Consider the following 12,170-nt stretch of genomic DNA (forward strand, 5'->3'; position numbering starts at 1 on the left):
AAATGCCCCCAACATAATAAAGGATACTTGTATTAGCATAAAGTAACAGAACAATTCCCAAATATTCTTTTATTCTCACCAAAGCATTTATTTTCACTCACTTTACATACAAAGTACTCTTCAGGAATCAGAAGGGGAAGACCCTCCTAAAGGGATGCAAATTAAGGAAAAGTTAGATTAATGTAAACACATTTAAGAAGTATGCTATCTTCAGTTCTAGAGCTTTTTATTTTATTTTTTTAAGATCTTTATTAATTTATGATAGTCACAGAGAGAGAGAGAGAGAGATTGAGAGATAGACATAGGCAGAGGGAGAAGCAGGCTCCATGCACCGGGAGCCCAACGTGGGATTCGATCCCGGGTCTCTAGGATCGCGCCCTGGGCCAAAGGCAGGCGCCAAACCGCTGCGCCACCCAGGGATCCCAAGCATGAGCTTTTTAGAGTGAGGGTAAGAATGTTTCCTGTTCCCTGAGCCATCTCCCTTCCCAACCCAAACTGAACTGAAAGGGAAAAGCAGGGGCTGGAATAACTTCTGGACTTAGGTCTCCATTCAGTTTAGGAGTAGGCTTTAAGCACTGCATTTACCTTTATAGAAAACTTCAGAAAGCGAAAAAATGTGTTTGAAATGGAACTTGCCTTTGAGCATCCTATGGTCAGTCACACACAGGTCACTAATCATTTTCCCTTTTCTTGTTTTTCAGTGAACGAGATAATTGGGAGAGACATGTCCCAGATTTCTGTTTCCCAAGGAACAGGGGCGAGCAGGGAGGCTCCCCTCCCAGGTCCCAATTCCCTGGATAGAGGAAGATCCGATGGGCTCTAACAGTGCTCGCTGCAGCCATGTGTCCACCACCATGGACTTCTCAGCATGTTTCTCTCCTTGGACCTTGGGTTTCCAATTCTGTGGCCTTCAGGACTGGCGCCAGGAGTTGGGATCACTGTATGTGGGGAAAGCAGCATTCCTCCACCTCAGGCCTTGGGTAGATTTTTGTAAAAGAACAGGAGCAGCATAGACTGAGCTTTGGGGAAATGAGCTTTGCTTTTTATATTTAAATAGGATACTTTTATATGATGGGTGCTTTGAGTGTGAATGCAGCAGGCTCTCCATTTCAGAGGTGCTGCTTTTGCAAGTGACCTGGTTGCTTAGCTGTGATTGGTGATTTGTACTCCTTTATGGTCATTTGAAGGACTCTTTAGCTTTGATGATATTTTTAAAGTAGTAACTTTTGATAAAACCTTCCAGAGGTAAACATGAAAAAAAAATTCTCCCAAGCCCACACCTATGCCTCAGAAACTCAGCATGCCCTAAAGCCTTTCATAGATTTATAGGAAATAAAGCCAAATGTAGCTCATACCTCTTATAAAAGTAAACTGTTAACGTGAGGAGACCATTCCAATCATTGAAGTGTTGGAATATAAAACGACATTCCAGAGCATAGCCTTTTTATAACTTTTTAGGTAATCTTCCTGCAGTCTCTCCATAATGACTCCATGTTGAAATTGCTTTTTTCCCTCAGGGCCTTGGATAAGATAGCGACACATAAGGTGACTTTGAAAGGTGGGTTTTTTAGCTTGGTAGCTTTAATATCCTGCCATCCTGCAAACAAGTACGCTGTGGAGTGCTTTTCTTGTGTCCTCTGGTCCCAGACCTTTTCCGAATGGTAGTTTATCTGCATTTGGCTGCTCTATATCCTTTGAAGCCATAGCCTTATTACGGTTTAGGCAAATTTGCTGGTTCTAGCTCATCTCTAGAGGCCAGGCTGTGTCAGAAGCTAAGCACAAATAAGCTATGCTTCAAAAGAGGAGCAGGAAAAAATAAAAAAAAGGAGCAGAGAAAATACAGGACTCCAGATGGGAAGCTTTTAAGATTCACAGTGGCATGAAAGGCTTATCCCTCATTCTGTTTACAGCCTAAAATGTTTCTGGCCTACCTTGTCCCTTCTGCATGGCCTAAAACCAAGCCTTTTCCCCAAAAGGCTTTGAGGCAAACCCAAACATGAGGTAGCATCATAGACCTAACCCTCCACACCAAAGATGCCCTGGTGCTGCTGCTGGTGAGGCTGGTGCCCAACGCAGGGGCCAGTAAGAAACTCCAGCCTGCTGTCTACCAAAGGAGGTGCCCGAGTTGGGTGCTTTTTCCAAACTCTGCCCTTACCCATCCCATTAATGGGATTAGTACCTATTCCAAGGCTGGGGCCATTTCAAAGCACCTGAAGTTTGTAGAATGCTTGCACACAAAATCATGTAATTTCATTTATTCAGGAAGGAAATTCTTTTGAGTGCCTATATGTGCGACAGTGTGCTGAGCTGGTCAAAGGCTTGATGTTACTCCAGGGGATAATGAGTCCTAGATACCAGGACTCTATTGAGGTCAGCTGAGGCCTGGGCAGAGGGAGCCGGGTCACTGGCCACCACCTCTAGTCAGCCAGGTAGAACTGTTCACCTCCTACGGGATGAAGTATGGTCTTTTTATTTTTATGCCCTCTTCAAACCATGATGATTTAATTTTCCCCCTAAAACTAGTTAGAGAAAAATGTATATCCTTCAACAAATCACTCTAGTCCCTCTTGGAGCTGGGTGTTTTCATATTTTCTTTAAGTTTTGTGTCAGAGTGTGGATAGTGAGATTTGCTTCAGGGCCTGTAGTTGGTAGCCTACAGCTGCCTTTGGAGGGGTTGTGAGAGGCGGCCCCTGACAGGAAGCTCCAGACAGCTGGCTGGACTTGCCTCTACCCTCTTGCCCCTGGGGTAGCTGTCTCACATGGGGTTTTTGCAAGACCCTTTGGGGGTTGCTTTGCTGCCTTCAGGAATAAAAGCCTCTATGATCCAGAGTTGCTATGCACCAAATTTCGATGCCTTTTAAATACCTTGATGCCTGTAGCACTAGAAATGCTTTCCTATTTAAAATAAAAGTTAAATTTTAAAATAGAGCTTTGTATACTATGTGGGCAGTCTTATATCATTTTGTAAAATCTTTGGTTTAAGAATCAATATTCTTTGGCTTTGTAGGTAAAGACTTTAAACTTTGTGCAACAGAAGTGGTGTTAAAGCACATATCCATTGGATTGTGTAAACTGACTTCTAGTAGCAACATTGAGCAACTCAGCATGCCCTGGCCCCTACCCCTACCCCAACCAACCTGTGCTGATTCTGGGTTGAGGAATGAGATAAGCAGCCTTTTGCTTACTAGAGATTCTCAGAGAAACATGGCTGAAAACATCTTGAAAGGGACCAGATGTCTTGTCTTCGGGTTTACGTTTGGTGCTGCTGCCTGTGCAACCCACCCCTGCCCGAGGCTAACCATTATAGAGCTCTGCTGGATCTGGCAGTGAAGCCCTGGGGTGGTGGTTCTTATTTGTTTGAGGACTTACTTATTTTACAGGGGGAGGGGCAAAGAGAGCCCCACAAGATAACCACCTGAGCTGAAACCAAGTGTAGGCTCAATCGACTGTGCCAACCAGGCGCCCTCTGGCCTTGAAGCCCTGTTTTTAATATTCAGTACAGATGGTTATCTTTAACACTCAGATGGGCTCAAGCTGAAACCTTATGTTTTTTAAAATGGGTGATGTTCAGTTAAGGAATTGGTTCTGAGTTATGTTTACAGCACTTGGAATTGTGTTTTCTTAGACATTTTGTATTTTAAAAACTTTTCTAGGAGTATAGTGCTCCTTACACAAATAACAAAGGGAAGAGCCAGCAATTCAGGTTCCTCAGTTACAGTGCTGAAATAATAAATGATGACAGGTTAACAGTGTCCTTGAAATCTGCCTGAGTTTTCCTCTGCCTGGGGCAAGTGTGGAGCCCCACACTCTGGGATCCAAAGCTAAGGGTACTTTGGCTTTTAAAAAATCCACCTGGTTAGGAACCTTTATTTTACGGAGAAGTAAGCAGAATTCCAAATTCTTTCCAAAGCTTCAATTATGTACCCTCTTAATGGGTGCAAAGGGCATTCCACGAAGTCTGCTGAGTTCAAGACCACTGGCCCGCCCAAGGTGTGCATGAAAAGTAGGCAGAAAGTCCCCTTTAAAATTCAAGTCTGAGTTTTTGTGTGAGGGCTTCCTGCCCTCTAGTGTCCTCTGGGGATACTGCAGTACAGTCCATCAAAACCAACTGTGATTTTGCCACCTGATATTCCTTGTGCCAAGCGGAGAGTTAGCATCCTCAGACCCATGGCACAATGTGGCCACTAAGGTCCAAGTATCCTCCTGGGGGCCGGGGCCAGCATTCTCTGTCTCCCTGCCCCCTACCAGAAGGGACAGGGGAAGGTAGAACGTTGGGATCTTTACTCAGAAGCTCCCAGGAGTCAGACACTGAAGTCACCAGGGCTTACATTTTAAAAAGAAAACCAAGCCTGCTGTGGACATCAGCCCCACAGCCAAAACCAACCAAAGGCTCTCTTGCTGCTACTCAGGAGGCCTAGATCAGGCCATTGGGAGCAGGGTAACACCATTCCACCCCCAGCCCTGCATGCAGGGGTCCAGCCATCATCTTTGGGGTGAACAGACAGCAACAAGTGGGAGATGGACCTGGGGCTTGAGCTCCTCTAGGTGCTTTCTGAGAGCTTTGACAAGCCAGAAGCCACCTGATTGAGGATACTGATTCTCTGGACGCAAGAGAGACATGTTAGACATCAGCCAGCTCTTACCTCCTGGCTCCCTCACCTACAAACACACCCACTCTTTGGGGGCCTGTAGCACAGTGCGAGGCGGGTCACCAACAGGCACCAAACTGGTGTAGTCATCAGGGGCTAACTGCAGGAGGGAAAGAGATTTAGGGGAGGGAGCCCCTGGCTCAGCCACGTTCCCATGCCCTCCAGCCACACCTCACCTGATAGGCTTGGAAAACGCTGAGCAGATCCTTCATACCGGCTGTATATGGGACACCCTGCATACGGACCAGGGCTCCTGGCTGGGACAACACTGAGGTGGAAGCAGAGGCCAGGGCAGCAGGAGGTGTGGTGAGGTAGCCCACTGTGGTGGGGGACACTGGGGGGCTAGGATGGGAGAGGCAGGGATTTTAGGAGTGCAGTCCCACCTGCCTCTCTCCTGCCCTGGTCTCTGCCTTGTGCTTAGTTCAACTCCTCCTCCCTAAAACCTCAGTCTCTAGAGTCCGTCCTCTCCATTCCAATCTATAGATGGTATCCGCCAGGCCATACCTGTCACTCCCTTGACCATCTTAGAATAAGTCCCAGCTCTAACAGACCTTGGACTGTCTGGCCCAGAAAGGGGATCATGAGCCTCCCCCAAACCAGAATTGGGGCAAGACTGTGGAGTTTTCTTAAGCAGCTGGTACCTGGGGTAGTAAGCAGTATAGTTCATGTAGAGTTGAGTGGCTGGCCCTGGGTAGTAGGCAACAGGGGTGGGGGCAGCAGGCACCCTGGCAGCCGGGAGCAGTGCTGAAGAGGGATACAGAGCTGCCGTCTCAGCGGGAATGAGTGTTGGGGTGGCCTGGAAGGTGGCGTAGGTGGGTGGTGAGAGGCCTGGAGGCAGAAGTAGAGAGTGCATCTGCAGGGAGCCCAGCACTGCCCTGGGTGAGGCAGCCAGTAAAGTGTCTCCCTGTAGAAAGTGAAAGTTGTAACAGCTCAGCCCCCACACACCACCTTCCCCAGCCCCTGGGACACTCACAGGGCAGCTTGCAGGGTGGAGGGGACATGCCACTGCGGCCCAAGGTGCCCCCCATTAGCACGCGACTCATCTCCTCTGTGGAGCAGGGGACCACTTCCACATAGCGTTCCTTCATCACTTTCTTATGGCAACGCTGAGCAGCAGCTAGGGCCCGCTCTGCTGACGTCATCTGGATGAAAGCATCGCCAGATGGCCGGCCCTGCGCACATGGTGGTCTTGTAAAGGGTCTGTGATCTGTCACGTGCTAGAGCACCTGACCCGCAACCACAAACCCCTCTCTCACTATGGAGGTCTCCCCACTGGCACCAGCCCCACCTGCTGGTTGAGCACCATGTGCACACCGTGGGGCCGGATGTCGGCCGCTGCCTCCCCCAGAAAGCTCAGGATGTCTTCGATGGTGGCGGTGTAGGGCAGGCCCCGAAGGCGTACACAGTCTCTCCCAGTCCCAGCTGCCAGTGGGAAGGGGATGGGGAGCAGTGGAGCCGTGAGTGCGGGAAGGAGTGGGCTGGATGCGTAGCGGTTCAGGACCTGGTAAGGAAGGCAGCGACAGGCCGGTCACGCCACATAGGGCAGGGGTCCAAGGCATGGAAGGGGTACCCTAGAGAAGCACACGGTGGGTAGGGGGAGCCCTGGGTGCTCACCTGCTGCACCTCAGCTGCAGTGCTCCGGAAGAGTTCAATGTATCGCTTACCCAGTATGCCCTTGTGCCTGCGCAGGGCAGCCTGTGCCAGCTCCTCACAGGCAAAGAGGGCAAAGGCATCACCAGTGGGCCGGCCGTCAGGGTGGCGCACAAAGAGCAGCCCATCAGCACCCCCAGTCACCGGGCACTCTGGCCCCAGAAAGCCCAGCACGTCCGCTGGCCCGGCTGAGAAGGGCAGTCCCCGTAGCCGCAGGATCACTTGGTCTTCCCGTGACAGGAAACGAGCCACCTCTAGTGATGTGCCTTGGTGAGAGGCATGGGAGTCACCCACTGACCTCATCCGTGCCCTTCCAAACACCCACCTACGCCGGCACATGGGGAGCAGAAAGGCAGGGGGCGGTGGGCCAGTGGGACATGGACGGAGAACCGGGGGAGCCGCCGCTGCTGCTGGGAGCACACTCACCCCCCGCGATCTTGACAAACTCCTCTCCTGTTGCTTTATACACCTGTGGGGACAGCGGGGACAGCCCGTGTGTCTCCAGCCTGGCCGGCCTCGGCTCTGCCCTGCTGCTCCCCCGGCCCAAGGCCCACCTCAATATAGCGGACACCCATGTGGTGCTTGTGTCTCTGCAGCGCTAGGTCCCGCTGCTCGCTGTCCACAAAGCGGATGAGGGCCTCGCCGTTTCTGCGGCCCTGGGCGTTGAGGCAGAGTGCGACGCCGCCCCTGCCGAGCCAGTGCTGCGTTAGTGCCTCCCGGGCAGGCCTGCCCGCCGGAGCCCACCCATCCTGCCGTACCTACCTGGCAATGTTGAGCCCTTTGAAGAATCGAGCCACATCCTGGTCTGATGACTGCCAGGGCAACCCGCGGGCCCGCACCACGGTCTCACTGTCCACCACGTCGGCCTTGCTGCTGTGGGGGCGGGCACAGAGTCAGAGCTGCGCCCCCCACACGTGTCACCGCCCACCCCGGCCCCCACACTCACCAAGGACCTGTCTCATACTTCTGCTTTACCACCTCTGCCTTCGAAAACAATTGACCTGAGAGGATATGGCATGGGGGTCAGCAGGGTCTGGTGGAGGGGGTCTCCCCACCAAGCTCTGCAAAGAGAGGACAGTTGAGGGGGATAAGGCAGTGACAGAGGAGCTCCTACCTATGGTCTCTCACAGAAGGTAACAAATGGGGATGGGGACTTTGAGGGAGTAAGAGGCAGATGCCCAGTCCTAGAGCAGGTGACCGGTGCTGAGGCGAACCTTACCACTGGGCCCTTCGAGCAGGTGGAGGATGACCGCTACCATTGTCTTCACTTCCCAGACCCCAAAGTCATCCTCTGTGGCATCTGTCTCTAGCCCCAAGTCTATGAGCAGAGAAAGAACCGTGAGAAAATCCCAGCATGAGCACCAATCTTGGTCCTACCCAGGCCCACGTCCCTTTGGGGGACACATGCAGAATCCCAGCAAACATGTTGGTTCTGATCCAGCTCCTGTATGTCCTTACAAGTCTCCAGCCCAGACCTATGTGGACACACGTCCGTATTCCAAACACACCCCAGCGCAGACACAGAAGCGTGTGTCCTCAGGACTTGGCAGATAGCGTAAACCCGCGTGTGTTTATATAACCCCCCAGGACGCACATACTCAAAAACAGCCTACAGCCTCCCCTCCACCCTAACCCCGCCGGGTCACAGATACCCTGTGCCATGGTGGCCACGGTGAGCTCCCTGGCAGGGCGGGCGCTTGGGTGCTGCACATGGAACTCTCTGCGGAGGTCGTAGAAGGAGAAGAAGGTGTCGGGGAGCACCAGGTTCTGGCGGCACATGGGAGTGGGCATGAATAGGGGGAAGTGAGCTGCCCTGCCCACCCCCATGACAGGGGGTCCTGGGCACCCTACCCCGTTGTGCCCTCGGTGGCATACCTTCCTGGAGGCCTCAGGGTGCAGGACCTGTCGCAGCAGCTGCTGCCCATCAGTGCATAGCATGTATGGGCCCCCGCCCAGCAGAGCCACATCCCCGCTCACCAGCTGTGAGAACTGGGGACAGAGAGTGGGGAGAGAGACAGACACAGACTCAGAGCTGGGCGGGCAAGAGGAAGGAGGAGGGAGGACACAGGCTACCAAGCTGGTTCAGCTAGATGTTCAGCTCTGCCCTGCCTGGGGAGGAGTTGGCCACAGTCTTTGGGCCGGTCCTGTGTCCCTTTTCTCCCCCAGTCCACTGTCAGCTTCTCCAGGCCAAATGGGGGCAGTCACATTATCACCCAAGCCCCCATCACACACACTCCCAAGAGTCTGGAGTGGGGCCAGAGCAAACACCTGGTGGAGTGGGACAAGCAGGTGGGAAGGGGCGGGGCAAAGCAGGTTAAACCTGTCCCTGACCAGGCACCACCCTCAGACAGGTGGGGGAGGCCCAATCCTGCCTGAGGCCCAGCTGGCTCATGGTCAATGGCAGCCCCGCCTCTAGGTCTGACCAACCCATGGGCAGAGAAAATCCAAGGACAGAGCTCCACACCTGGACGCCAGGGGCAGTGCGAGCTTTGACCCACACCCTATCGACCGGCTGGCACGGAGTTGTTTGCTCACAGAGGGGGTGGCACTCCCCAAGCTGCCCAGCCCCCGCCCCCCACCCGGCCTTCCTTCCCAGCCAGAGGAGAGGGAGAAGCACTAAGCGCAGGCCCAGGGCAAGCCAACCCAGTGCTCCTCCAGCACACTCTCCAAGTACGGTGTAGCCTGGGAGCCCCTGGAACAGGATCAGGTTCAGCACCTCACCAGCGGAGAACCAGCGGAGTTGCTGGAAAAGGAAAGAATTTGTGCACGTAAAGCACTTAAAGCCCTTACGCTCGAGACCAGGCACAGGGTGAGTGCAGTTAGTGAAGATAAGAGAAAGAAAACAGCAGTGGGAACCGCCTCCCGCTGGAGCCAGGCCTGGGAGGCACCGGGCCTCTGCGCTCGGGAGGCAGGTAGCCTCCAGGCGGGGTCCGGACAGCGCCCACGCCTGGCCAGCCGGCCGGGGCAGGCCTAGACGAGCCGCTTACACCTGGCGGCGTCTGCCTCCCAGGCAGACCCCGCCCTACGCCCCCGCTCCCGCGTCGCCCAGGCCGCTGGGTGGGCCGAGGTCGCAGGCGGCGGGGACCGTGACCTATGGCCAAGGCTGGGCCCCTTCGGCCCTTTCAGCTTCCGACTGCTGGGCTGGGAGACCCGGCCAGGCGGGTTCCCAAAGGCGTCTCGGTCTCGGCCTCCCAGCCCCGCCGGCCCTGGGAGGGGTCTCGCGGCCTCCGTCCCGCCGCGTAAGTAGGAGTGGATCCCGGGAAGGCTGAGAAGCAGGGCGCCCCCAGGAAGGGCCGGCACACGCGGGAACCTCTGAAACTTTTAAACAACAGGAACCCGTCCTACCACCCAGGCCGATCGGTCGCAGCACACCAGGCCTCGCCCCCCGCCGCCGGTCCCGCCGGGCGATGTCCCCGCGGCCCGGCCGGGCCCCGACGCTCACCTGCTGCAGCACCTTGTCCAGCGGCTCGGCCCGCGCCAAGCTGTCGGCGCTCAGGCCGCTCGCCTCGCGGCACTGCGGACTCAGCGCCGCCGCCTCGGCGCGAACCAATGACTTGTGCAACGTCCCCACCTACGAGCGGCGGGGGGAGCCGATCAGCCACCGCTCCCCTCGGACCCTGAAGCCCGCGGGAGCCCCACCGCCCCTCCTCGCCGTACCTGCCGGCTCTGCGGCTCCACCACTTGCCAGACCAGGAGGATTAAGTCGGTCTCGTCGGAGCCCAGGTCCGGCCCCAACGCACCGGCCGTGGCCCCGAACAGCACGACCAGGGGTCCAGGCGCGGGGCGGGGGTCGGCGACCGAGTCCGAGGCGGGGTCCGGGCCGGGGGGCGGTGGCTGGGGAGGCGGCGGAGTCATGGCCGCAGAGGAAGGGGGCGCTCGGCCAGACACACGCGGACCGACGAGGCGCACGCACGCACCGGCCGACGGCAGACACCAATCAGCTTGGGCGGGACCCGGTGTGTCGGGGGCGGCACCTGCGGCCCGGCCGGCGCAGTGGGCGCCGCTGAGACCCGCCCGCGGCGCCCCGTGGGGCGGGGCGGCCACTGGCCCCCGCCCTCTCCGGGCGAGTTACCTGGCGGCCCCGCCGGCCACGTGACCCAGGCGGCCCCGGGAGCGCGGCGCAGGCGGCCGGCGCCCAGCGCCCAGCGCCCAGCCCAGAGCGCGCGCGCTCCCTCGCCGGCCCGGGTGCGCGCTCGCCGCCCAGACTCCCACTCGGTCCGTGGGCCGTGCCTGCCTCCTGGGGCGATCCCGCCGCCCTCTGCCCCTCCCCGCCGTGAGGCCTGCGCCCAGGGACCTTCTGCAGGGCGTAGGGGTCACATGGCATTTGTGAAAATCACGGGGAGCCATTCCAGGGCCAGTGGGGGTCCTGACGGCCGGTGTGGGGGCTGATGAAAGTCACCAAAGAGGGCGGTGAATTACCCGCTATCACCCACGGGCCGGGGGTGAGCGGAGGCTCTTACAGCCTTGGGATCGGGGGACCGAGGGGACGGGCAGGGCTTGTCCACACAAGTCAGCACCTGGCCTTAGCCTGGCTCTGGGGTGCGCAGGTGGGAGCGCCGTGCCCCAGCCCCGGGGAGCCACTCGAGGCGGGCGGCGCCGGACGGCCGGGCCCGGGGGCTCACTCTGCCCCACGTGGAGACGGCTGCCCGTTTCCGTCGCCCTCCCCGCCCGACGACGGGCCTGCTGCCCGGAGACCGAGCGCCCGGGGGTGGGGGCCAGCGACCAGGGTGCGGCGTGCGCGCACGGGCCGCGGGTCCTCGTCGCTGCTCCCTCCGAGGCCGGCGACGCGATCAGGTCCGTCCCAACACCCTCTTGCCCCGTCGTGCTTGGGGAGCCTCCCTTCCGGCGCGTCTCCAGGCCGCCCCGGACTTCCCTACGTTCCCGCATTTATAGGATTGAGAAACGGAAGAATCTGGCGGGAGAAGGGACGTGGGGCTGCCAGGCCCGCGCGGACGCCGAGGCGGGAGCCGCACCTCGCGCTTTCGTTGGAGATGGGCGCCCTGGGGTGGAGGGGGCGCTTCCGAGGCCTTGCCCAGAGAGCCCACACTTCAGCGCGTCCCTACTCAACGGATAGAGACCGAGGTGCCCCGTACGGAAGCGACTCGCTGCGGCCCGCCGGGAGCGGGGAGCAACCTCCCAGCGGCGCGGGGCCCGGCGCCTCCTCCGCCCCTCTCGGGCCGCCCACCCCGGCGCCCGCCCGCTGGTCCCCACCCGCCGGAGCGCTAGGCCAATCGGGCCGGCGGGAGCGGGAACGTCGCTCCTCGGGGCCGGCCCGGCTCTAGATAAGCCTGGAATGTCAAATATTTGTTCGGGGGGCGGGGCCCGCCGGGGAGCGAGGCTGCCCCCTGGCGGCCGGGAGCGCGCGTGCGCCTGGCGGAGTCGGCCTTCCGTCCTCGGCCGCAAGCGCCTTCGCCCCCTCGGCCTGCATCGCTCCCTGTCGGGCTCCCGTCGGGGCTCCAGCTTCCAGGGGACAGTCCTGGCGGCACCGCCTTGCCGGCGGAGCGCTCGATCTCGACCTCAGCCTTCCCGGAGCCCCCGTCCATTAAACCGTTAGGGCTTCACGCTAGGCCCTTCCCTATTCTTCCTTCAGCGTGGGTCTCGAGGCCAGGGCCTCAGGGAAGCCACCTTCTTGAGGTGACCTCTCCAGTGTGGCACCTCTGGCCGTCCTGGCAGTGTGGGCAACTCCCCTGAACCTCCTGCGCTCCTGTCTGCCTGCCCCCAGCCCGCATCACAATTCCCGATACTTTTTTTTAAAAAAAGATTTTATTTATTTATTCATGAGAGACACAGAGAGAGGCAGAGACACAGGCAGAGGGAGAAGCAGGCTCCATGCACCGGGAGCCCGACGCGGGACTCGATCCCAGGACTCCA

At 57.7% G+C, this 12,170-nt stretch overlaps 2 protein-coding genes across 12 annotated transcripts in view; one reads left to right on the top strand and one right to left on the bottom strand.

The window, feature by feature from the left end:
* NFATC3 (nuclear factor of activated T cells 3) overlaps positions 1–2,928 on the top strand; it is a 139,801-nt gene extending 136,873 nt beyond the window's left edge. For all 5 annotated transcript variants that reach the window (XM_077887444.1, XM_077887425.1, XM_077887417.1 and 2 more), the window contains one exon: positions 702–2,928. Coding sequence is in view for 3 of the 5 variants with exons in the window: in XM_077887435.1 (XP_077743561.1) it covers positions 702–823 (122 nt within the window). In the remaining 2 variants the exon portion in view is untranslated. The remainder of the gene's footprint in view (positions 1–701) is intronic.
* ESRP2 (epithelial splicing regulatory protein 2) lies at positions 65–10,237 on the bottom strand. Of its 7 annotated transcripts, none has more exons than XM_077887610.1 (16): positions 9,957–10,237; positions 9,742–9,870; positions 8,175–8,288; positions 7,952–8,066; positions 7,519–7,617; positions 7,246–7,300; positions 7,062–7,172; positions 6,854–6,986; positions 6,726–6,768; positions 6,264–6,565; positions 5,938–6,150; positions 5,623–5,821; positions 5,291–5,477; positions 4,826–4,991; positions 4,644–4,749; positions 65–938 (listed from the first exon to the last, which is right to left on the bottom strand). In XM_077887610.1, the coding sequence occupies exons 1-15, from the start codon at positions 10,152–10,154 to the stop codon at positions 4,660–4,662; spliced, it is 2,154 nt and encodes a 717-aa protein (XP_077743736.1). In that variant the 5' UTR covers positions 10,155–10,237; the 3' UTR covers positions 65–938; positions 4,644–4,659. The 7 variants fall into 7 exon arrangements, with proteins under 7 accessions (XP_077743736.1, XP_077743740.1, XP_077743731.1 ...); XM_077887614.1 differs by having other exon boundaries at positions 65–975; XM_077887605.1 differs by having other exon boundaries at positions 65–1,520.
* Positions 10,238–12,170: the final 1,933 nt, after the last annotated feature.

This window comes from Canis aureus, chromosome 3 (assembly GCF_053574225.1).
Source record: "Canis aureus isolate CA01 chromosome 3, VMU_Caureus_v.1.0, whole genome shotgun sequence".
Taxonomy (NCBI): domain Eukaryota; kingdom Metazoa; phylum Chordata; class Mammalia; order Carnivora; family Canidae; genus Canis; species Canis aureus.